Consider the following 22,732-nt stretch of genomic DNA (forward strand, 5'->3'; position numbering starts at 1 on the left):
TCCTACAAAAATACATGAAAAAGAATTGTTTAAAAAAACTAATTCATTATTTCATCAATACAATAGGATTTGATTGGGCTTTTTTTTCTTCACTGAATTAAATGATATTAAAATCAGACTAAATAATATAAGTCTTCTATCCTTTCTAGAACAGTGCACAGAACAGATAAATAAGAAAATCATCAGTAAACTTGCTTCATTTTCTACTTGGTATAGACTGTCTTTGAGGGAGGAAAAAAGTGTTAAGGATTCAGTATCTTTATTTGTAAATGACACATCAGCATGAGAGCATCTGTGAGGCAACAACGGCTTTTGAAGGACTGTTCTCTTATTATTGCAAACAAAACCTGATGAGAAAAATAGTAGTTGAAAAAAAGCTAAATATTTAAAGGAATATTATAGATTATTATGATTATTCTTCATTGTATACTCCCCTTTCTGGAAATAACTTTTGTAATATGAAATTAAATTACATTCTTTTAGAAAGGAATGCATAACAGAAGCACACATTCCTCTTTATATTACCAAATAAATATAAAAACATGAATGTTCATATAACTTACCTTATGTAACTTTTCCCGACTAGGTCAATATATTTTTAAAGCAAACACTTCATTCAATCATATTAATAAATAGATCCTTTATTTTTTCCATAGCTTTTAGCTACAAGAAAAGACAATTTAGCTTTTACTAAAAATTTACTATTTTTCTTAACACTGTCTTACAATTGAGTGTGGTAGGTACTGTTATGATCCCTATTCTATTGCCAAAGCACCAAGGTTTAGAGAGATTAAGGAGTTTAAGGTTACATTATTAAAGCAGTAGTGCCAGGTTTTGAATAGGACCAGTCTTACTCTAGCATTTAGAATCTTAACCACTATGTTATTTAATAGCATCATCTAATCTATTTCCTTTTTAGGAAAATAAACCTTTTTTTTTTTTAAGATTTTATTTATTTATTTGACACAGAGAGAGACAGCCAGCAACAGAGGGAACACAAGCAGGGGGAGTGTGAGGGGAAGAAGCAGGCTCCCAGTGGAGGAGCCTGATGTGGGGCTTGATCCCAGAACGCCGGGATCACGCCCTCAGCCAAAGGCAGACGATTAATGACTGAGCCACCCAGGCGCCCCAGGAAAATAAACCTTTATGGGACACATAATTGTACACTTCAGCTAGCTTGTATAAGCTAAATGCTTACTGACTTAACAATTTCTGTATTTTTATCTTGAATGCTTTCTATCCTTTTCCTTATTATGAATCTGAGCACAAAGTTGAGAGTAATACTTACTAATAGCCCATCTCTTCTTGATAAAATTTCTTTTTTCCTCATCATAGTCCATAGGAATGCCTTGAATATTTTTGTTTGCTGGGATTAAGTACTAATCATAAAAGATTATTAGAGAATTGGAAGCTAAATGGAGAACCCAAACAATGAGCAACAACTACTGGAGGAAGGGAAGGACAAACAGATAAGAACATTCACAGATACTAAAACTTTAACTTCCTTATATTTGCTAACAGGTACACATGAGTTCTTTTCAAAAGAAATCATTTTTGCAAAATATTATAACAGGTGCTTTTAAAATGTAAATAATCACATCAGTAGAGCATTATGGGCTTTAAAATAATTTTCCCTAAAAGAAAAAATAATCAAATTCATATATTTCTAAATCATTTTGCATTAACAGCCTAAGCCTAAACTTTTCTCTCAAAGATTTGAAGAGAAATTGGTATTAGAAAATTATAGTAAATTGGGGTGCTTGGGTAGCTCAATCAGTTAAGTGTCCGACTCTTGGTTTCAGCTCAGGTCATGATCCCAGGGTCTTGAGATCAAGCCCTGCATTGGACTCCATTCTCAGTATGGAGTCTCCTTGAGATTCTTTCCCCCTTCTTCTCACCCTCCCTATTTTCCCCCCACTTCCACTCTCTCTCTAAAATAGATGAAATCTTAAAAAAAAAAGAAAATTATAGTAAATTGACACTGATTTAACTTCCCCAATTTACTTCTATAGAGTGCTATCACCATAATGGGCTCATCTTTGCAGAGTGGTTTATCTGGAGAGAAATATGTGGCATATATGTAGCTCCTATATTCTAAGAATTTCACAAATAAAAACCTATATCAGTATTATCCTGATACCAAAGTCAGGCATGGACAGTACTAGAAAACTCCAGACCAATATACCTTATGAATATAGATGCAAAAATCTTCAAAAAATATTAATATATCAAATCCAACAGCACACTAAAAATCTCATAGAATATACATAAACACCACTAGAGGTAATAAAAAAAATTCAGCACAACTGTAGGGAATCAACATACAAAAATCAGTTGTGTTTCTGTACACCAGTAATGAACAATCCAAAAAAGAAATCAAGAAAACAATTCTATTTACAGTAGCATCAAGAAGAGTAAAGCATCAGAAATAAATTGTATCAAGGTGGTGAAAGACTTGTACACTGGAAAACATTGCTGAAACAAATTTTTAAAACCAAGATAAATGGAAAAACATCCCATATTCATGGATTGGAGTACTTAATATTGTTATTATGGCAATCTTAAAGTGATATACAGATTCAATACAAACTTCATCAAAATTCTAATGGCTTTTTTGGCAGAAATGAAAAAAACCAATCCTCAGATTCATAAGGAACTACGAAGGACCTCAGATAGCCTAAATGATATTGAAAAACGAAGACAGGTAGGAGACTCACACTTTCTGATTTAAAAACTTACTGCAAGGCTACAGCAGTCAAAAGAGTATAGTACTGGCATAAGAACAGGAATATGAACCGATGGAATAGAATTGAGAATTCAGAAATAAATCCAAGTATCTATGGCAAATTGATTTTTGACAAGGGTGACAAAACATTCAGTGAAAAAAGAGTAGTCTTCAACAAATGGTGCTGAGACAACTGGATATCCACATTCAAAACAATGACGTTAAACCTCTACAACACTCTATATACAAAAATTGACTCAAAATGGGCCAATGACCTGAATGTAAGTGCCAAAGTTATAATTTTCATATATATAAAAAAACCCAGAAAAAATAGGGGTTAATCTTCATAATCTCAGATCTGGCAAAGAATTCTTAGATCAACACCAAAAATATGAGTAACAAAAGAAAAAAACTGGACTATATAAAAACTAAAAACTTTTGTGCATCAAAGAACATTATCAAGAATATGAAAAGGCAACACACAGAATGGGAGAAAATATGGACTTAATATCCATATCTAGAATAAAAAAACTCCCACAACAAGAAGACAAGCAATCCAATTGAAAAATAAGCAAAGGCTTTAAATAAATATTCTCTAAAGAAGACTTACAAGTCAGCAATAAGCACATGAATAGATACACAGTATCATATGTCAGTAAGAAAATACAAATCAAAAAAAACTACAATGAGATACCACTTCACACCCAGTAGGAAGGCTTTAATTAAAAAAAAAAAGAAAAAAGGAAATATAAGTATTGGCAATTTGGAGAAATAGAAACTCTTGTACACTGCTGGTGGGAATGGAAATGGTACAGCCACTATGGAAATCTGAAGGTTCCTCAAAAAGTTAAATATAGAATACTATGTGATTCAACAATTCTACATATATACCCAAAAGAAATGAAAACATCTACCAAACATGTCCACATAGAAACTTGCACACAAATGTTCATAGCAGCATTATTAATCGCCAAAGGTGGAAATATGTCCATCTATGGATGAATAAACAAATTGTGATATCCATCTATCATCTATCTATTCACGATGGAATATTGTTCAGCTGTTAAAAGGAACAAAGTACTGATAAATATGGAACAACTTGGATGAACCTTGAACACATACGCTATGTGAAAAAAACATTCAGACACAAAAGGACATATATGATTTCCTTTATAGGATATATACTTAATAGGCAAATTCAGAGACAGAAAGCAGATTAGGGGTATCAGGGGATGAAGAGGAGGAGGAATTGGGAGTAATTACTTTATGGGTGTTTTTATGGGGTAATGAAAAATGTTGAAATTAGAGCTGGTGGTTGTACAACATTGCGAATACACTAAATACCAACAAGTTATACAGTTTAAAATGGTTAATACTACCATATAAATTTTAGCTCAATTAAAAAAAAACTTTATGTAGGGGTGCCTGGGTGGCTCAGTTTGTTAAGCATCTGCCTTCGGCTCAGGTCATGATCCCAGGGTCCTGTGATCAACCCCCGCATAGCGCTCCCTGCTCAGGAGGAGACTGCCTCTCCCTCTGCCCCTCCCCCTACTCATGCTCTCTCTCATTTGCTCTCTCTCAAATAAAGTCTTTAAAAAAAAAAAACTTTATGTAGAAATAATATAGAGCTTGGTTTGTAAAGTACTATATTTCAGGTATTTTTAGCCTTTTCTTAAATGTCCAATAAAAGGTAGTTCTACCAAATAACTTTTTTTTTTTTTTTTAAAGTGAGCATATGTAAGATTTATTTAACTTGGGGTGCCTGGGTGGCTCAGATGAAGTGTCTGCCTTTGGCTCAGATCATGATCTCCAGGTCCTGGGATCAAGTCCTGCGTAGGGCTCCCACCTCTGCAGGGAGTCTGCTTCTGCTTCTCCCTCTCCCTGTCTCTTCCCCTGCTCACGCTCTTTCTCTATATCTTTCTGTCTCAAATGAATAAATAAAATCTTAAAAAATACAGATTTAACTCATTGACAAGGAAACCATCTGGACTTATTTCTTGCGTATCTGCTACTCATTATGTTTTCTTCCTTCTACCTCACAATTTTGGATTCTTCTGATGCTCTAATGTTATAAGCAATCTGTACCCTTATAAAGGTAGAGTTTCCATTTACTTTTTTTGGTTCAGAGATAAACAGGGAAAAAGATTTCTAGTGAAATTTTCATACCCAATAGCAAATAATTAAAAATTTTATATAAAACTTTTACATTGCAGCATCTTGACTTCCTAAGCTTTGATGAAGTTCTCTCAGTTTTTCATGCTTTAAATTGCTCTAACAAGGATTTAATTTCATTGCATAACACCCAGAACTCTTTCATTTTTATCCAACTACATTTTACGCAAATAATTAACTATGAAATTAACACTGTTAAATGTTATATCCATAAACAGGTAATTTAATGTAAGTGAATGGTTTCTTCTTTCACAAGAACAGTGTTTTTATAGGAAAAAGTAAGCTTACAGTCAAGTTTTATTAAAAGAATAACTTTTTTACAGATTATAGATTTAGAGAAAAATGTGTAAGTAATACTTTCTTTAAATAAACCACCGCTACATCTTGTAGTTATGTGGTTCACTTTCATACAGCTAAGAAAAAATTTCTCACAGAGATTTCTGGAATGCCAAAAATGAGAGGATTTTGTAATACCAATTATCACAGTCTCTGCTCATCAATAAAGTACAGTTGACTGTTGAACATGGGTTTAACCATGCGAGTCCACGTATATGCAGATTCTTTCGTGTGCATTACTGCAAACGTTATTTTCTCTTATGATTTCAAAAACATTTTTTCTCTAGTTTAAGAATACGGTGTATCATACATGTAACACATAAGATATATACTGACTGTTATGTTATTGGAGAGGCTTCTAGCCAACAGTAGGCTATGAAGTTTTGGGAGAGTCAAAAGTTGTGTATCGATTTCCAACGATGCAGTGGTTGGTGCTCCAACCCCTGCATTGTTTAAAGGGTCAACTGTAAATCTGTATTTACATGTTATGGCAAGGATGAAGACCACTGCTTTATTTTTCACCATATTTTCTAGCTGTCAATACACTCAGAACACTTAAAAATACACAGACTTTCTAATGAACCACTACTTTAGATTTAGCCACTACTTTAGATTTAGCCACATCAGTGGTTCTTCACCATGGGTGACTTTGCTTCCCAGGGCATGTTTGGCAGCATTTGGTGATAGTTTTGGTTGTCACACCTTCAGAATGCCACTGGCACTAGTGTGGACTGCAATGATGCGGCTAAAACTACAACACGCAGGACAGCCTCCCATGGTACAGAATTATCAGGCCCAAATGACAACCTTTAAGAGAAAACTTGAGCTACATTAATATTCTGATCCATTTCCAACCTAAAATCTGCACCATCATCAAGGACATTAACTGAAGCTGTTGTTTTGTTTTGATGTCATAAACTATACATTTGATTTGCAATTATGAGAACTTTAATAGAAAACTGACAGAGAATGAAATGTAAAAGAAATTAGAATATAATCAAGTCAGAGCTATGTATGGATGAAAATTTAAAGATCTTGTTGGATTTCTAGATCTCTCCAACTTACTAGTTTTGATTTGCAATGTAAACAGTACAGGACATGACTGAAAATTAAAGGGCACTGCAGAATTTCTTTCTATATTCATGCATATAAACACCTTTTCTCTAAGACGAAATTTAAAGAAACAAATAACACTAATTCTATGTTATTTCCAAAAGAAGTTCACCCCAAAGGAAGTCTATTTTTCAAACCCATTAGCACAAAAAAGCACTTTACAGCATTAGGGTACCTTTAATTCCAAATCAGATTGTCCCAGAGAAAGCAAATGTGCTACGCTTGTTACTTCTCCCTAACCTTAATTTCTTGCGGGGGGGGGGGCGGGGGGCAGGGAAGGAAGGAANGGAAGGAAGGAATGGTGGTAACAAAATGATCTTTAAACTCTCAATTACGGTGATGGGTAGTAAGGAGGGCACGTATTGCATGGTGCACTGGGTGTTATACGCAACTAATGAATCATGGAACTTTACATCAAAAACCAGGGATGTACTGTATGGTGACTAACATAATATAATAAAAAATATTATTATTAAAAAAAATAAAATCTCAATTAAAACTAGTACCTAGTCAGTTTAATATAAAAATCAAATTTCACAAAATACACTGAAGCAACTATAATAGTAATCACCTTTATTTAAAATATTTTTTAATCTAGGAAAGCTCACTTTACACGAGTTTCCAACTAATTACTAGAGTCAGAAACAGAGAAAATAAAACCAGAGAAAATCCTCTGTGAAAAAATACACAAGGAACATTTCTACATGTGAAAAAACAGTAAACAGTCTTAACATCGGAACATCCAAGTCTTAGTCTCAATTCCATCTCTTCTAGTGAACACTACTATCAACCTTGAGATCTGATTTGTTTTTGTCATTCTTCACTGAGTAGATGAAATATGTTAAGGTGTCTTTTTCATTCACTGGAATAGACCTGAAGTGGCAACCCACAATCTATTAAAAAAAAAATTGAAATTAAATTATAGATATCAACAGATGTCATACTAGGTAAAAAACACATTCATCAAAAGAAAAAGTGCTATGTGATAAGAGCTATTTCCTTTTAAACATAAACTATTTAACAAAATACCAATAAGATGAAAAGCATGTAAGAATAAGATGTTATGAACGAGATAGTGTGATTTCACAGGACCCTCCAACCCACTCAGTTAAATATACATAATTAGAATGTTATTCCCTTTTATTTAAATTTTATAACTAGAAGCTACATTAGGAGGTAAATATTTTTAAACTTTAAATACCAATGAAATAAAACAGAATGTAGACCCTACTCACAGAAAAAGGATAAATATGTAAGTTGAAAAAATTCTGGTACTATACAAATTAAAAACTATCTTACAAATATATTTGCTATAACTTATATTCATTCCTTCATTGGTAGTACTCTTCGTTAAAGTTCCTTGAAAGTTTTTCTGAATAAAGATTATGGCTGGAAAATGAGAAACGAAAGAGAGACTTTCACTGAAGAATGTTTATCTGCTTTCTGGCCTTTTCATTCTGCTCATCTAACATGTGCACTGCAACAACCAAGAGAAATACAACAGACTAAACTGGGGTGCTGAGATGCATATCTAGAATGTGGAAGATAAAACTTCTTAAAGAAAAATGTTATTTATATGATAACTAAGAGATTTAAGGACATAATTAAGATTAAGGACAGTCACCTAACTCTGGAATCATTCCTGACTAAGGAAACTGTAACTCTCATGGCCATTTGGATTTTTTCTCATTTCTAAAGAAGAAAGTAGCTTTAGAAATAATATAACTTTTAAAATAGCAGATTATCAAATATTTCAAGGACACTTAAAAAAATACATACTTCTGAGCCTTGTACAACACAGGTTTTAACTGTGAGGGTCCACTTAACACACTTTTTTTTTTCTTTCAGTAAATACAGTACAGTACTGTAAATGTATTTTCTCTTCCACATGATTTTCTTAACATTTTCTTTTCTTTAGTTTACTTTATTGAGAATGCAGTAAAAATATATATAATACATATGACATAGTAAATATGTTAGACTATGTTATCAGGAAGGCTTCTAGTCAACAGTAGGCTATTTATTAGTAGTTAAGTTTTTGCAGAATCAAGTTATACGAGGATTTTTGACTATGCTCCTAACCCCTGCGTCATTCAGGGGTCAACTGTATGTTACATGTAATATTTAAAATAATCAGTTCTTTGGTTCTATTTGTCCCAAAACAAAGGTACCTTGCACTTGATTAGTAACTGCATAAATGGATAGTTTCATCACCGTAGATAATATCTATGTTTACGTTATATTAATATACTATACAATCTAAAAAGGACTGGATCTTTTAAATCAAATTTAAAGAAAAACTGAATTTTTGTTGCTTGGGTAAGAAGGAAAGAAGAAATTCTGGCTAAAAAGTCAATACATTAGATCTTAACATTAAAAAAGCACTCTGTCAAAGAATTGCACCTTCTGTATCTTTTACCTTATCTAATATGCACATTTTAGAAAATGTTGCATTACTAAGCCCAAGCTGAAAAAATGAGAAAACTCATTTATATATTTAATTTCTAACAGATTAAGAATTTTTACTTAAATGATTAAAGTATAAATATATAAATCTATAAACACCTTACTATGATTCACAGATTTCTTGGTTCTATTAATTCCCGAGAACATATTGCAAAATTTACAAAAAAACTAGAAGTTCTGTATCGACAAAGCAAAAACTAAGTAAAAACCTTGGATAAAAGTCTTTGCATCTTCCAGATGCGAAGAAAGCATAGATGGCTCAAGTAAAACAAACTAACATTAACAAGCACAAATTCTGAAATAGTTAAATCAACAAGTTATAGGAATACTATTTACAGGCCAATCGGTAGACCTAGTCCATCAAAAACTTAAAAAAAAAAATTCTAATAAAGACAACAAAGTTTATCAATTTCTTTTATTATGTCTCAATTAGGTGTTCAATAAATGTTTACTAAGTGGAATTTTAAAATCAATAGACTTCCAGAATGAGAATTAAAAAATTATCACCCAGAATTTCTGAAAGCCAGTATTAAAAAATTCTTAGAAAATTACATACAATCCATTGAGTGGTTGTTACATAAAGGAATTTAAAAGGCAGACAAACCTTCCTAGGAAACTAGATTTTTCCGCAATAGATTTTTTATTAACTGATCTTTCTAACTAAAATGTATTGTTATATACACTATGTTAACAATTTCCTTAGTCTTTAATGACTCTTTTTTGTATAAACAGGCTCATTTAAAATATAAATAGTTTAAAACTCATAAATACCTCAACAAGTTGTGCTTTATTAAGTCCTGGTCTGGTTGATAGTTTGAAGTGTCTTTTGTATCTCCGAAGTGTATTTACTTGTAATTGGTATAAATCAACCTAGAAAAAAAATAAACATGTAAGAATTAGTTCATGTAATTTTTTAAATAGTTATCTTTGATACGTATAACATTTCAATTTTAGCACAATAAAAATGTAATTCCATTATTAAATAACAAAATTACATCATTTAATTCCATTTCATTATTCCTTTTATATAATCAAAACTATAAATATATTGTACACCGTAATCTTCTGAAGATAATACTGAAAACTGGGAGCAAAAAAAGAAGTTAGAAGGAGACAGAGCTATCAGTACTGTCAAATGAAAACAAGTCAAACTACAACTGCCTGTTAACTGGCAATATTTAATTTTGCTTTCATTTTCAGATTTTTTGCTTTAAGTATTTTTAAAATTTGTTCGTATCTTTTAACAGAAGTTTCAGAATGGAATACTTTGGATTTACATTTAACATACAGAAACTTTATCTACCTCTGGAGTATCAATATCTTGAACAGGTGAATCTCCTCCATCATCATCACTCCCTTTTCTCTTTCTTCTGTTCCGAACACTCTGAATTAAGTTTTTATGATAATCACAAATGTAAAGATGCCTTGCCTGAAACAGAGAAGTTTCACAAACTACTTATGATTATATAATATGTCCATGTATTAGTAAAATGCATAGGGCACAGTGAATTATTAAAATAAACAGTCAAAACAGGCCATTGTTAAGATAACAGCATGTTTATATGCTAAAATCCTGTATTCAGTTAGAACATACCACAGTGATACCGTTAGGAGGATTGGGGAGTGGGTTGGGGAGGGCAGGAAGGGAGGCAGAGAAGCAGAATGAGAAATCCCAACTCTAGATTTTGTCATTAAATTGCAGTGAGGGTGAACTAGATTTGTTAGGTCATGCTGTTTTTTAACAAAGGGAAAGATGATGTTGCCCACAACTTTGCTATCTGCTATTTTTTCTATTTAAAGAGCACATTTTAGGGGCGCCTGGGTGGCACAGCGGTTAAGCGTCTGCCTTCGGCTCAGGGCGTGATCCCGGCGTTATGGGATCGAGCCCCACATCAGGCTCTTCTGCTATGAGTCTGCTTCTTCCTCTCCCACTCCCCCTGCTTGTGTTCTCTCTCTCGCTGGCTGTCTCTATCTCTGTCGAAAAAATAAAATAAAATCTTTAAAAAAAAATAAATAAAGAGCACATTTTAGTAGCATGATATATGCTTCCTATTCTTTCTCAATATTCAAATTATAATCCAGATACAAAACTATCCATTTTTACAAATGAGCTACTGATTTCATATACTACATATATTTAAATCTGAATTATAAACTTCTGAATATTTAATGAATGTATTTATTTGTAATACGTTTTTCCAACCAAAGCAATGGGAAATTATTCAAGTTTACTTGACAAGTTTCTTATGAGCATGACTAAAGAACTGTTTAACAGGCATAAAGTATCGCAAGTTTGCCTTTAACAGGCTTATAAAGTATCACAAACTTTGCGAAAGCTTCAATTAAACGTAGTCTGGAGAGCTGTATGGTAACACCTGAAATATTGGGCTGCATATATTAACAGTTAAACTCCTTTTAAAAAAACAAACGATTAAAGACTAAGTCTTTTAAATTAACTTCTAAATTAAATCCAAGTTAAAATTATGCAGGACATGTGCTAGGTTCTGGCATCTTGTTACTCATTTACCGCCAGCCAGAGCTCCGAAAAGTGGCAATGGCTGTTTCTAAAAACCTCATAGATGGTTTAGAAAAAAAAACACCAAAAAAAACTAGACGTGTAAAAGGACGGAAAAAGAAATCCCCAGGGCTGCCAAAGCGATGGCAAAACCGCAAAGGCTACGTGCTCCCCACGTTCCTAGCAGCTGCGCTAGATGCTGACATCTTTCACAATCCCCGCTCCCAGCAAGGCGCAGGGTGGGCTCGGCTTCCCTCACTCCGTACTCGGGCGAACGAGGAAAGGGGTCTTTCTTTACTGCACTATCAGGTCCTTGGTCTTTGCAGGACTCCGCTTTTGCCTACACGAGGGGAGTTACTCCCTGGGGCCACACGCCAGCTAGGGCAGCAAAACAAAGGCGGCGCCTTCATTCCGGGAGCTGCCGGGCTGCAAGAAAACTACTCCGGGCCCTCCGAGCGGCGATCCCCTTTGTTTCGTTTCCCGATCTCGGTGAAGGAGGAAGGGGTTAGACAGCAGAACGGACTCAGGCAGCGTGGGGGTGGGGGGGATAGGAGGCGGGGGGAGGAGCGGAACCGCGGCGTGCAAGTATGTGTCTGTTGGGGGTGGCGGTCGGAGTTGCAGCGACTTTGTTGTTTGCTTTCTACCGGAGACCACACAACGGGTTCGCACTGCAGGCAGGTCTAGGGGGACCCCTGAATCCTCCGCCCAACAATTCCTGTCGGCACCGCTCCTGGAGCTCCAAGGAGGTGGGAAGGGAAGGGCCGTCCCACCGTCACTTACGCTCTTATCCAGCTCGATTTTCACCTTCTTCTGGGAGATGCTCTTCTGAATCCTCTTGCTGAAGCTAGCGTTGCCAGCCGCCCGGCCGCNGGGGGCCCGGCCGCCGAGACGGCCCCGGCACCGGGCACCTCAGCCCCGGCGCCGGCCCCTGCCCCGTTCCCCGCCGAAGCGGCGGCAGCCGCGGCGGCAGCGACCACGGCGGCCACTGCGGCGGCCGCGTCCCCGCCGCGGCTCATCTCCTCAGGCGTGAAGCCGTTCATGTCTCCGCGCTCTGGGACGCCGGCGCTGACAGAAATCCCCGCTCCGCCTCTCTCCGGAGACTCCGGGGTCTCCTCAGGGTCCCTCAGGCACCTGACCCTGCCGAAGCAATTCCTCCGGCGGCACGGCCAGACACCAAGAGTCCTAGCCTGTCGTTGTCTGCTGGCGCCGGGACAGGGGACAGTGCTTTGAGTCAGGAACCAGAGTCGGGCGGCGCCAGGAGTTAAGACCCCGCTCACTGTCACATGGAGACGCTTCAGCAGTTGGACCCGGGCGCCTCCGCCTCCCTCGGGCCCCTCGACCTGCGCAAGCGCGATGCGCTCTCTCTGTCCCGCCCCTTCAACTCCGTAGTAGGGCACCACGGGAATTGTAGTTCTCTGCGGGAGAATCAATCTGAGGTCCTCCCTGACTCGGCGCCTTGGGGATTGGGGGAACTACTTGTCCTAGCATGCATCGCGGGGCGACGGGCCGGGCTTCTGCTGCCGCCCCTGCTTCTTCTTCTTCTTCTTTTTTTTTTAAAGCACGGGGAAAACAGGGGCGTGTGGTTGGGGGTTGTGATGTTTTCTCTCTTCGTAAGTTGGTTTGTGTTTGGCTACCGGAATTTTGCAGAGTTGGCATTCCAGACGAAGAGGTCACTCAGCTCCTGAGGCGAAGCGCAAAATGCGGGGGTGGGGGGCGGGGGCTAGGAGGGGAAGGGAGTAAGGGTGTGGGGGTAAAAAAGTTTCGCGGCCGTTTTCTTATCTGTGGAAAAAGAATTTTTGGTGTGGCCATGATTTTGTGGGAAATCCAAACCAAGGACAACTCAGGGAAGTTGTCGCTCTTCGGCCCTGGAGGTCCTGCCGGTCCTGCTGCTAACAAGGTGACTGGATAACAGTTTCATTCATTGACTGACCAGTTTGTTTACGGGCCCCTGTTTAGGCAAAAACACCCATCCCGACCTCGACCGTGACAGGGCCTCTTCCCCAGTGCCTCAGCTTAAGGCCGTTTTAAAATCCTTGCACGTTCCTGCAAAGATCAGGTTTCATTCTTGGGTGCACAAACTTGGCCGCTTTCTGAGGTGGAGCTCCTGACTGGTTAAACAGGGCTTCTTTCCACCTCCACCACCAGCCTTCACAATTTCTCCTCTATTGGACCTGGAGAAGGGCGGAGTCCAGTATCTATAAAAGGGGACGTGGAACCCCCACCAATACCAAGTTAGCGTGAGTGTTTCTCAGAAACTTGCTGGCGTTCTCTCTACCGAATGAGAGGCGAGAAAGAAACTACATTTCCTTGGGTGCCTGCCAGCGCCTGGGTGCTTGTGCGTGCAGAGGGCGCGCGTGTGTGGGCGCGTGTTTGTACGTGTATGTGTGCGCCTTTGCGTCTGTGTGCGTGCGTGCCTGTGGGCGCGTGCTTGTGGAGGGAGGGGTAGAAGAATGGGAGCGGCTGATACGAAAGCTGCACCTTTGCTAGTTGTAGCGCGTCACTGTTTTTATCAGATGTATCCTGTTTAGCAACCCCATTGTTTAAACAAAAATACGAGGCAGGTTCTTTTGAAAGTTCATTTAGACTTGCTGAGTGAATTCAGTGATAGATGATTTTTTAAAAAACGGAAATGTCATCTGCCGTGAAATTCAAAGCCATCCATCCCATCCGTGCTTTTCCGTTCTAGGATATGGCAAAGGAAAAAAAAGAAGCATTAAAATATTACATAAATTGAATGGGTGAAAGAGGCTGAATGGTAAGTATTTTATGTTACTTTTATAAGCTGCACTCTCCAGTAGGGTGTCTGATAGCCATATGTGCCTATTGAACACTTGAAATGTGGTTATGTCTACTGAAAAACCAAATTGTTAATTTAATTTTAAATTTTAAAAACGGATTTCAGTTATTGGAAAACCTTTACGTGTGTTTGGAACAACTTGGATATATGAATATATTTTTTTTCAACTTAAATTTTGTGAAATCTAAATTTAGAATCCAAGTTGAGATGTGCTGTATCTAAGTACGAACTAACAGGATTTCAAAGACTTAGTACCAGAATTTTTTAAAAAAAGTATATTGAATAGCTTATTAATAATTTTTATATTGATTACATGTTGAAATGATAATATTTTGAGCATACTGGTTTAAACGAAATGTAACATTAAAATAAAATTTACCTGTTTTTATTGTTTTAAATGTGGCTACGAGGACAATTAAATGTTTATGTATTTGTATTAGATGATGCTGGCTTAATCTGTTAAACACAGAAATACTAATATCTGTTGTTTGTGCATATGTTTTCTGAAGTGGTTAAAAATGAGAACCAAATGGACAGGATGGATACACTCCAACTTCAGGGTGGGGTTCATCTCTCAGGAGGGAGGCCAAGGGATAGTATCAGGGAATGTTTTAAAGGTGGAGTCTGTTATGTTTTAAGTTTTTGTTCATTAAAAAAAAATCTGAAACAAATGTAGTGTTAGGATGCTGGATTTTCATTTTTTTGTACATTCATTTGTTTTTAAAATGATTCATGATATTGTTTGGTCCTTGGTCTTAAAAGTTTATAATCTATCTTACACAAAATGTGACCAAATTACTTCATGTATTTGTGTATGGCTTAGCAATGTATCGGTTTCATACGAATTTTACTAAAGAATTGTGGCTAGGCTTCCTTTATACACCATACAGTATTTTAAAAAGATCCAATTAAAATTTATTGCGTACTAGGATCTTTTCTAGGTCCTGGGGTATGAAAAAATTGAGACAGGGTCCTAGCCATTTGGGAGCTCATTGTCTAGTGGTAGAGTAGCTTAACAGGCACACTATATAAGCTGCCAAAGACTGAATGTGTCCTCCCAAAATTCATATGTTGAAACCTAATCCCCAGTGTGATGGTATTCGGAGGCAGTATCTTTGGGAGGTGATTAGGTCATGAGGTGGAGCCCTCCTGAATGGGATTAGGGCCTCCATAAAAGAGGCTCCTGAGAGTGAGAGCTTCTTTTGCTCCTTTTTCCGTGTGAGGACGCAAGTGAGAAGACAGCAGTTGATGAACTAGAAAGCCGACTCACCAGATACAAACCTGCCAGCGCCTTGGTCTTGAACTTTCTAGCGTATAGAACTGTGAGAAATAAATTTCTGTTGTTTATAAGCCACCCAGTCTGTGGTGTTTGTTTATAGCTGCCAAACAGACTAAAATACACGCCTCAGTAAAATTAGAGAAAAAGTACAGATTTAGTGCACAAGAGGCAATGACTCTCCTCTGGCGAGGAGAAGGCATTCCTGGAGTAGGTGAACTGTAAATTCTCAATGCCTGATTTAAAGTTATCTTCAGTGAATCTATTGTTCAGACAGATTTTCATAACAGCCAAAGTTCATTATTTCTACAAATCTTCATATTCATGGCGGGTAAGAATTCCTTCCTTTAAGTATAATTCACAGCCTATGCTGGAGTTAGGCTTTGGGGAGCTTCAAACTTACATAATTTGAGGAGTCTTCTTTAAGAAAAAGTATTTAAAATTATAAATACAAAATTAGGCAGAAGCATTTAAAAGGGCTTGTCCAAGTGAGGGACTCTGAAGCTTAAGTCCATTAGCTTCATGGTAGTGCTACCTCAGAGTAGACAATATGGAAATACAGAGTTATGAAACATAAGTTATAGGGAGGTTGTTGATATCATTAAAATACTTGCTTTCTGAAGTGGTTATACTATGATTCTTTAAAAAGTATTTTTCCCTGAGGTCCTTCCTCCTAGAGCTTTTAACCAGATTTAATTTTTCTGGTTTTACTCTAAAATAAGTAATTAAATAATTTTATTTAATTTATAAAAATTTACAAATTGATCCATAATCCTAACATCAACATGATTAGGAAATTCAAATAATACAAAAGGTTCAGTATGAAAAAAGCCTGTTTCCTCTCATCTTCTCAAATCCCTGTCCCTAAAAGCAATGAATGTTAACAATTTCTTGGATTTCCTGTTAGAAAAAAATTGTGTATGTCAGTATATACATCTCTGTATATGAATAATTCTAACTGTTTTACACCATGCTTTCTTTTACCTAGTTTAAGATAAAACAAGCATACAGAAAGTACATAAAACATAAATGTCCAATTTCAGTAGTTTCAGTAGTTACAGAAAAACAAACATGTATATAACTGCTACCCAAGTCCAGAAAAAAAAAAAACCCAAACAATACAACCACAATAGAAACTTTCAGGATTTTTGTTTGACATTGCATTGAATCCATACATAACCTAGGAGAGAATAGACATCTTTACAATACTGAGCCTTCTAATCCATGAACATGATATATTTTTCAATTCATTCACATCTTCTGTAATGTCTCTTAACAGAATTTTGTCATTTTGCAGTTTGCATATCTTTTATTAGACTTATTCATATGTACTTGATATTTCTACTATTATAAATAGCATCTTTTTAGTATTTCATTTCTTTGTTGCCAATATATGTAGAAATTAAGCTGATTTTTTCCCAAAGTAATGTTTAAATTCAGCAAACTTCTATTCATAAAACTTCCTACTCACAGTAATTTATTTCTATATTCATCTGGATTGTCAAGGCACCCAATCACATCATTTGTAAATATTGAGTTTTGTTCCTTCATTCCTAATTTATTTACTTTTCTTTCTGACTCTACTACATGGCTAGTACTCCAGACCACTATTGGCAAAGAAGGGGTGTTATCAGGCTTACTGTTCTGTTCCCAGTCTCAAAAGAAAGACTTTCTTTGTTTCACCACTATATAATAGTGTTTACGACAGATATTTTTGTTTCTTATACTGTTTACTTGCTCTTAATATCCTCTTATGTTTTTAATGTACACAAGATTTGTTTATACTGTTTACTTGCTCATAATATCCTCTTCAGTTTTTAGTGTATGCCAGATTTCTACCGCTGTTTCTCCTTTCATTCTTGATTCAATTATTTGTACCTTCTCTTTTTTTTGGATCAGATCTCACCAGAGTGTTTTATCAATTTCATTAGACCTTTTAAAGGACAAATTTAGTTTTATTCATAGTTTCTATTGTATTTTTTCTATTTCTTTTCTTTATTATTTCCTTCTTTTTTATTTTGCTGTTGTTTTACTAACTTCTTTACAAATACATGTATTTGAAGCTATATATTTCCCTATGGATACTGTTTTGCCTGCACCCCTCAAGTCTTAATGTGTGTTACTCTTATTATCATTGAGCTCAAAATATTACCTAAATTCCCTCAGGATTATTTTTGATGCATAATTATGTAGGTATATATTTCTTAATTTTCAAATAGATGCGGTTGATCTGTTACCTTTATTGATTTCTAACACATTTGCATTGTTGGTGCAGAAATAAATGATTTAAATTCTTCAAAATTTATTGAGGTTTGCTTTTGAACCAAGAACATGTTTGATTTTTTTTTTTAAAGATGTATTTATTTATTTATGTGTGAGCTGGGAAAGGGGCAGAGGGAGAGAGAATCTCAAGCAGACTCCCTGCCGAGCATGGAGGCGGATGTGGGGCTTGATCTCATGACCCTGAGACCATGACCTGAGTCGAGTGCTTAACCAACTGAGCCACCCAAGCGCTCTTAGCACAGTTGATTTTTAAAAATATTATGTGTTTAAAAACAATTCATATTCTCCTATTAGGTTAGTATTCTATTTATGTCTGTTGAGTCCTATTAATTGTGCTATTCATTTTTATGTATCCTTCCAGACTTTTTGTCTGTTTGTTCTGTAAATTAGTAAGTTAAAATATCCTACACAGGTTTATAAATTTGTTTATTTCTCCTTTTCATTCTGTCAGTTTTTGCTTTACATATGTTATTTAGTTAACACAAATTTAGAATTGTTACATGGACCTGGAACTGAGTATTTCAGCATTCTGAAATGACCTTCTTTATCTCTAATGGTTTTAGCCTTAAATTCCATTTTGGTCTGGCTGGTACTAATATAGTTACACCACCTGCCTTTTACTTAGTGTTTGCATAATACACAGCTGACCCTTGAACAATGTGGGCTTTAGGGGTACCATACCCCCATGCAGTCAAAAAGCCAGATATAACTTTTGACTCCCCCAAAACTTTACCAATAGCCTACTGTTGACCAGAAGCCTTATCAATAACATAAACAGCCGATTAATTTATGTTTTCTATGTTATATGTACTATATACGGTATTCTTACAAAAGAGTAAGGTAAAGAAAAAATGTTATTAAGAAAATTATAAGGAAGAGAAAATACATTTACAACACTGTACTGTAAAAAAAAATTCCCATATAATTGGACTTGTGAAGTTCAAACCCATGTTGTTCAAAGATCAACCAGATCTTTCTATCTTTTTTACTCTTACCCTTTCTGTATCCTGATAACTTAAATGTGTCTATAGAGCACATGGTTTTTGCATTTTTAAAAAATCTAGTCTAATAATCTTTGTGTCTTAACTAGGGCATTTAGTCTGTTTATAGTTATGAATTACTAATATACTTGGGTTTAAACCTACTATCCATCATCTTTTGTGTTTTCTATTTGTTGTGCCTACTCTGTGTTTGTTTTATTTTCCTTTTTTGCTTTCTTTTGGAATATTTTAAAATAGTTCAGTTTCCTTGAAATTAGTTTGGAAGTTATAAACTCTTTTTCTATTCTTCTGATCCTAAAATGTACAACATATATCCTTCCTTTTTAAAGTCCAATATTAATCTTTACTTTGCCTTCTTTCCAGAAAGTGTGAGGTTCTTTTGAGGGTCATGTCCTCCCCCACACCACCCCCCAGCTTGTTTTAAGTTTTTCTCTTTGATTTTCAATGGTTTTACTTCAGTAATATCCCTTTTATTTTTAAAAATCCTGTTGTACTTCATTGGGCTTCTCAAATTATAGATTAATATTTTTAATCAATTCTCAGACATTCTCAGCCACTATCTCTTCACATATAATTTCTGCTTTCATTCCATTTCTGGAACTCTGGTATTTATTAGGTCATCCCCACTGTATCCTTTATGTCTCTTGCTCTATCTTCAATATTTTTTATTTTATTTTTCCTTCCCTCATTGGGGATTGTTTCTTTTAGCCTACCTCCAGTTATTCATTCTCTTTAGGTATGCCAAATCTGCTGTAAGATTTGTCCATAATTTTTATACTTTTAGTTATTCGTTTTATTTTATAATTTGTCTTTGTTTGAGATGTGTCACTTTCTGTAGTTTCTAGTTTCTTGACAAAATTTTTAAGCTTGACTTTTTCTTCCATGACCACAGCAAGCAGAGTGGTTTTTAGATTATGTTTGTCTTTTGTCTGTTGTTTCTACTGGTGTTGGCTCGTACTTGATTCTTCTTGCATCCTATTATCTTTGATTGTTTGCTGTTGATGTCATTTAAAAAAATAATAATAGAAAAAATTTGAAGCATTGGATATTGTTAGGTTCCTCCAGCGAAGAGTTTCATTTCCTTCTCTCAAGTCCATAATAAGGGAAGGGTGCCAATAGTCCTGAATCAATGCTTGAGGATTTCTGAGCCAACCAAATGATTCCAGTCCATATCCCCACTTTTTTTTTTTTAAGATTATTTATTTATTTATTTGACAGAGATAGCCAGCGAGAGAGGGAACACAAGCAGGGGGAGTGGGAGAGGAAAGCAGGCTCCCAGCGGAGGAGCCTGATGTGGGACTCGATCCCAGAACGCCGGGATCACGCCCTGAGCCGAAGGCAGATGCCTAACGACTGCACTACCCAGGCGTCCCCATATCTCCACTTTTGGGCTATGTTTCTTGGGGTCCTGTCACAGAGTGGGACTGTTTCAGTAGGGTTAATACATACCGGACTTCAGCCCTAGATCCAAGTGACTGTCATATGCTTGGTTTTTCCTTTCACTTCCTTTGTTAAATTGCCTGGTTATTACTAGTACTGTTTATGTTAAAATAACATTCACATTCTGATATTGTCCAGAGTGTAACATTTTGGTCAGCATATCTCTGAATCTTCCACTGTGATTTTCTTCTCATCAGAGTGTGAAGCATACAAAAAGCAATGTAGTTCCAGGTAATGCTGGTGCTTGCTGTGGGTACAAAACTATTTGTGGCTGATTACCAAGATGGAATGGTATTAACCATCAAAAAGAAAATGTAGCTTTAAATCCCCAGGATCAAAAAAGCATTCGTGGGACATCCCTTCATCCATAATCCAATAAGATCCTCTCAGATGTTCCTGTACAATCTTTTAGTTTCGTGGGTTCAGGAGGAATAGTTCACTAAAAAATCTCTTTTTAGTGTATCAGAATAAAGTGCTTCTTTCCTCTGAGCTTCTTCTATTAAAAATTTTTTTCTACATTGTATGCCCCAAATGTTTTTTCATTAAAACTACTTTGTTGCGTTATTTCTGTACATAATCTTAATGTCATAGCAGATGTGAACATCTAAATAATAAGTTCTAATTTGGCTACTGACAACTATAACATTTTTGTTCAGTATCTGAAGCCAATAATCATAGTACTTTCAGAGAATTTCTTCTTATCTCTTGAAAACATGGGAGAAAAATTAAATATATTAGCATTCTGTAAGAACACGGGGTCTGCTTAGTCCTAAACTTTTTCATTCATTCTCCCTTGATCAATCCAGAGCAAAAGGGAGAATGGAAATAAATTCAAAGAAACTGAACTTTCAACAAATAGCTGACTAAGAAAACTCCCCAGACTCCAAAATCACATGTAAGTGCTACAATAGGCAACTGAGAACAGAAGCACTGGGCTGGAAGCCCATAAAGGAAATCAAGAGAACATTTTGAGAAAGAACTGAGATTGAATAGAGTCCAAACACTGATGAGGGAGAGACAGAAGGGTAGAAAGTGACTAATCAGAGATAGCAGATCTTAGAAAGCACTGGTAAAGTAACTTTCTAAAACCAATACTATCTTTGAAGGCAAATTGTAGCTCCCTGTGGCCTGTGAATAAATCAGGAAGTCCAGGACCCTGTGTAGAATGTCTTCAGAACTAGGTTAGGTAATGAGAAGCAGAGTAAGTGTGGTTTCATGGAGTTGCCATATTTTAAAGAAATAGTCTTTTGCTATAGCAACAGGAGAGAACCCATGAGAGATGAATTCTGCAAAGCTACCCTGGCCTGCCTTTCTACTCCTGGTTATAGTCCAGGAAAATGCAGTTCATTCAAATATGAGGATTATGAAAGTCATATGTACAACATCCACTCAAAAATACAGTGAGAAAACTGTGAAATCAAATAGACAATTTTCCTTTGGAAGATGAAAATTTACCAGCAAATTGTTATCATAAATGAAATTTATAACTCTGCATCCCAAAAATGAATTTGAAAAACTTACTGAAGTGATCATACTGTGAAGTAAAAATCACACAAAAAAGTAATAAATATGAGTCAGGTAGCAGGGAGTCAGAAAACAGGTTATTAATGTCTACTTTTTATTAAGAATGCAATCAGAATTGATTATTTTGACGTTTTAGGAATGCACAGTAAAGAATTAACCTTGCCCAAAGAGAGGTCTGGTCTTTGCCCTCATGTTCTAGGAGGTGATCTCCAAGAAGAGTGGCTTTGTTTACTTGGAGGCTTTGAGCCACACTGGACAGTCTAACAACGTGATTTATGATGGGGGCTTCGGGCCACATGGAATCATCTCTACTGACAGAGGGGCTGGATGCTAAATCTGCTACAAGGGCAGCCAACCACACCTACATAGTGGAGCCCCAATAAAAACTCTGGAAACCAAGGCTCAGATAAGCTTCCCTGGTTGGCAGTGTTTCCTGTGTATTGTTGCACGTAATTTCTGGGAAAGTAACACTGTCCACAACTCGACAAGGACAGGACAACTTGGAAGCTCCATGTATGGAACTTTCCTGGACCCTGCCCTGTGCACCAATTCCCTTGGCTGATTTTATCTGTATGCTTTTGCTTTAACCATAACTGTGAGTATAACAGTTTTCAGTGAGTTCTCTGAGCCCTTTGAGTAAATTATCAAATCTAAGGGTGATCCTGGGAACCTTTGAACTATGAAGTTGGTGTCAAGAGTGAGGATGATCTCATATGGACTGCTTCCCTAACTTTGCAGGAAGTTTTTGAAGTTTTGCCACAGAGCATATAATTGGACTTTATAAGTCATGCCTAGTGATGGGGTGTATTTTGTGTTTATACAGAAAAGCCCTTTGGGGCACCTGGGTGAGTCAGTTGGTTAAGCGTCTGCCTTTGGCTTAGGTCATGATGCAGGGGTCGTGGAATCAAGCCCTGCATTGGGTTCCCTGCTCAGCAGGGAGTCTGCTTCTCCCCTCCCACTCTCCCTGCTTGTGCACATGCTCTCTCTCTGTCAGATAAATAAAGAAAATCTTTAAAAAAAGAAAGAAAAGCCCCTGATGGGTGTGTGTGTGGACTACTTGTGTGCTTCTGTGAATTTTTGCTTG

General features: G+C 36.4%; 1 protein-coding gene and 2 long non-coding RNA genes across 5 annotated transcripts in view; 1 reads left to right on the plus strand and 2 right to left on the minus strand.

The window, feature by feature from the left end:
- Positions 1-956, minus strand: part of LOC117802403 — a 64,641-nt gene extending 63,685 nt beyond the window's left edge. For all 3 annotated transcript variants that reach the window (XR_004625784.1, XR_004625783.1, XR_004625782.1), the window contains exon 1: positions 564-956. This is a non-coding gene — a long non-coding RNA (uncharacterized LOC117802403). The remainder of the gene's footprint in view (positions 1-563) is intronic.
- A 5,946-nt stretch (positions 957-6,902) lies between these two features.
- SAP30 (Sin3A associated protein 30) lies at positions 6,903-12,899 on the minus strand. Its single transcript, XM_011221449.3, is given in 5 exon segments — positions 6,903-7,239; positions 9,584-9,682; positions 10,116-10,241; positions 12,108-12,196; positions 12,199-12,899. Coding segments are annotated over 5 exon segments (606 nt in total). The 5' UTR covers positions 12,368-12,899; the 3' UTR covers positions 6,903-7,116.
- A 206-nt stretch (positions 12,900-13,105) lies between these two features.
- On the plus strand, positions 13,106-15,478 carry LOC117802404. Its single transcript, XR_004625785.1, has 2 exons — positions 13,106-13,564; positions 14,014-15,478. It is a non-coding gene; the product is annotated as an uncharacterized LOC117802404 (long non-coding RNA).
- Positions 15,479-22,732: the final 7,254 nt, after the last annotated feature.

This window comes from Ailuropoda melanoleuca, chromosome 5 (genome assembly GCF_002007445.2).
Source record: "Ailuropoda melanoleuca isolate Jingjing chromosome 5, ASM200744v2, whole genome shotgun sequence".
Classification (NCBI taxonomy): Eukaryota; Metazoa; Chordata; class Mammalia; order Carnivora; family Ursidae; genus Ailuropoda; species Ailuropoda melanoleuca.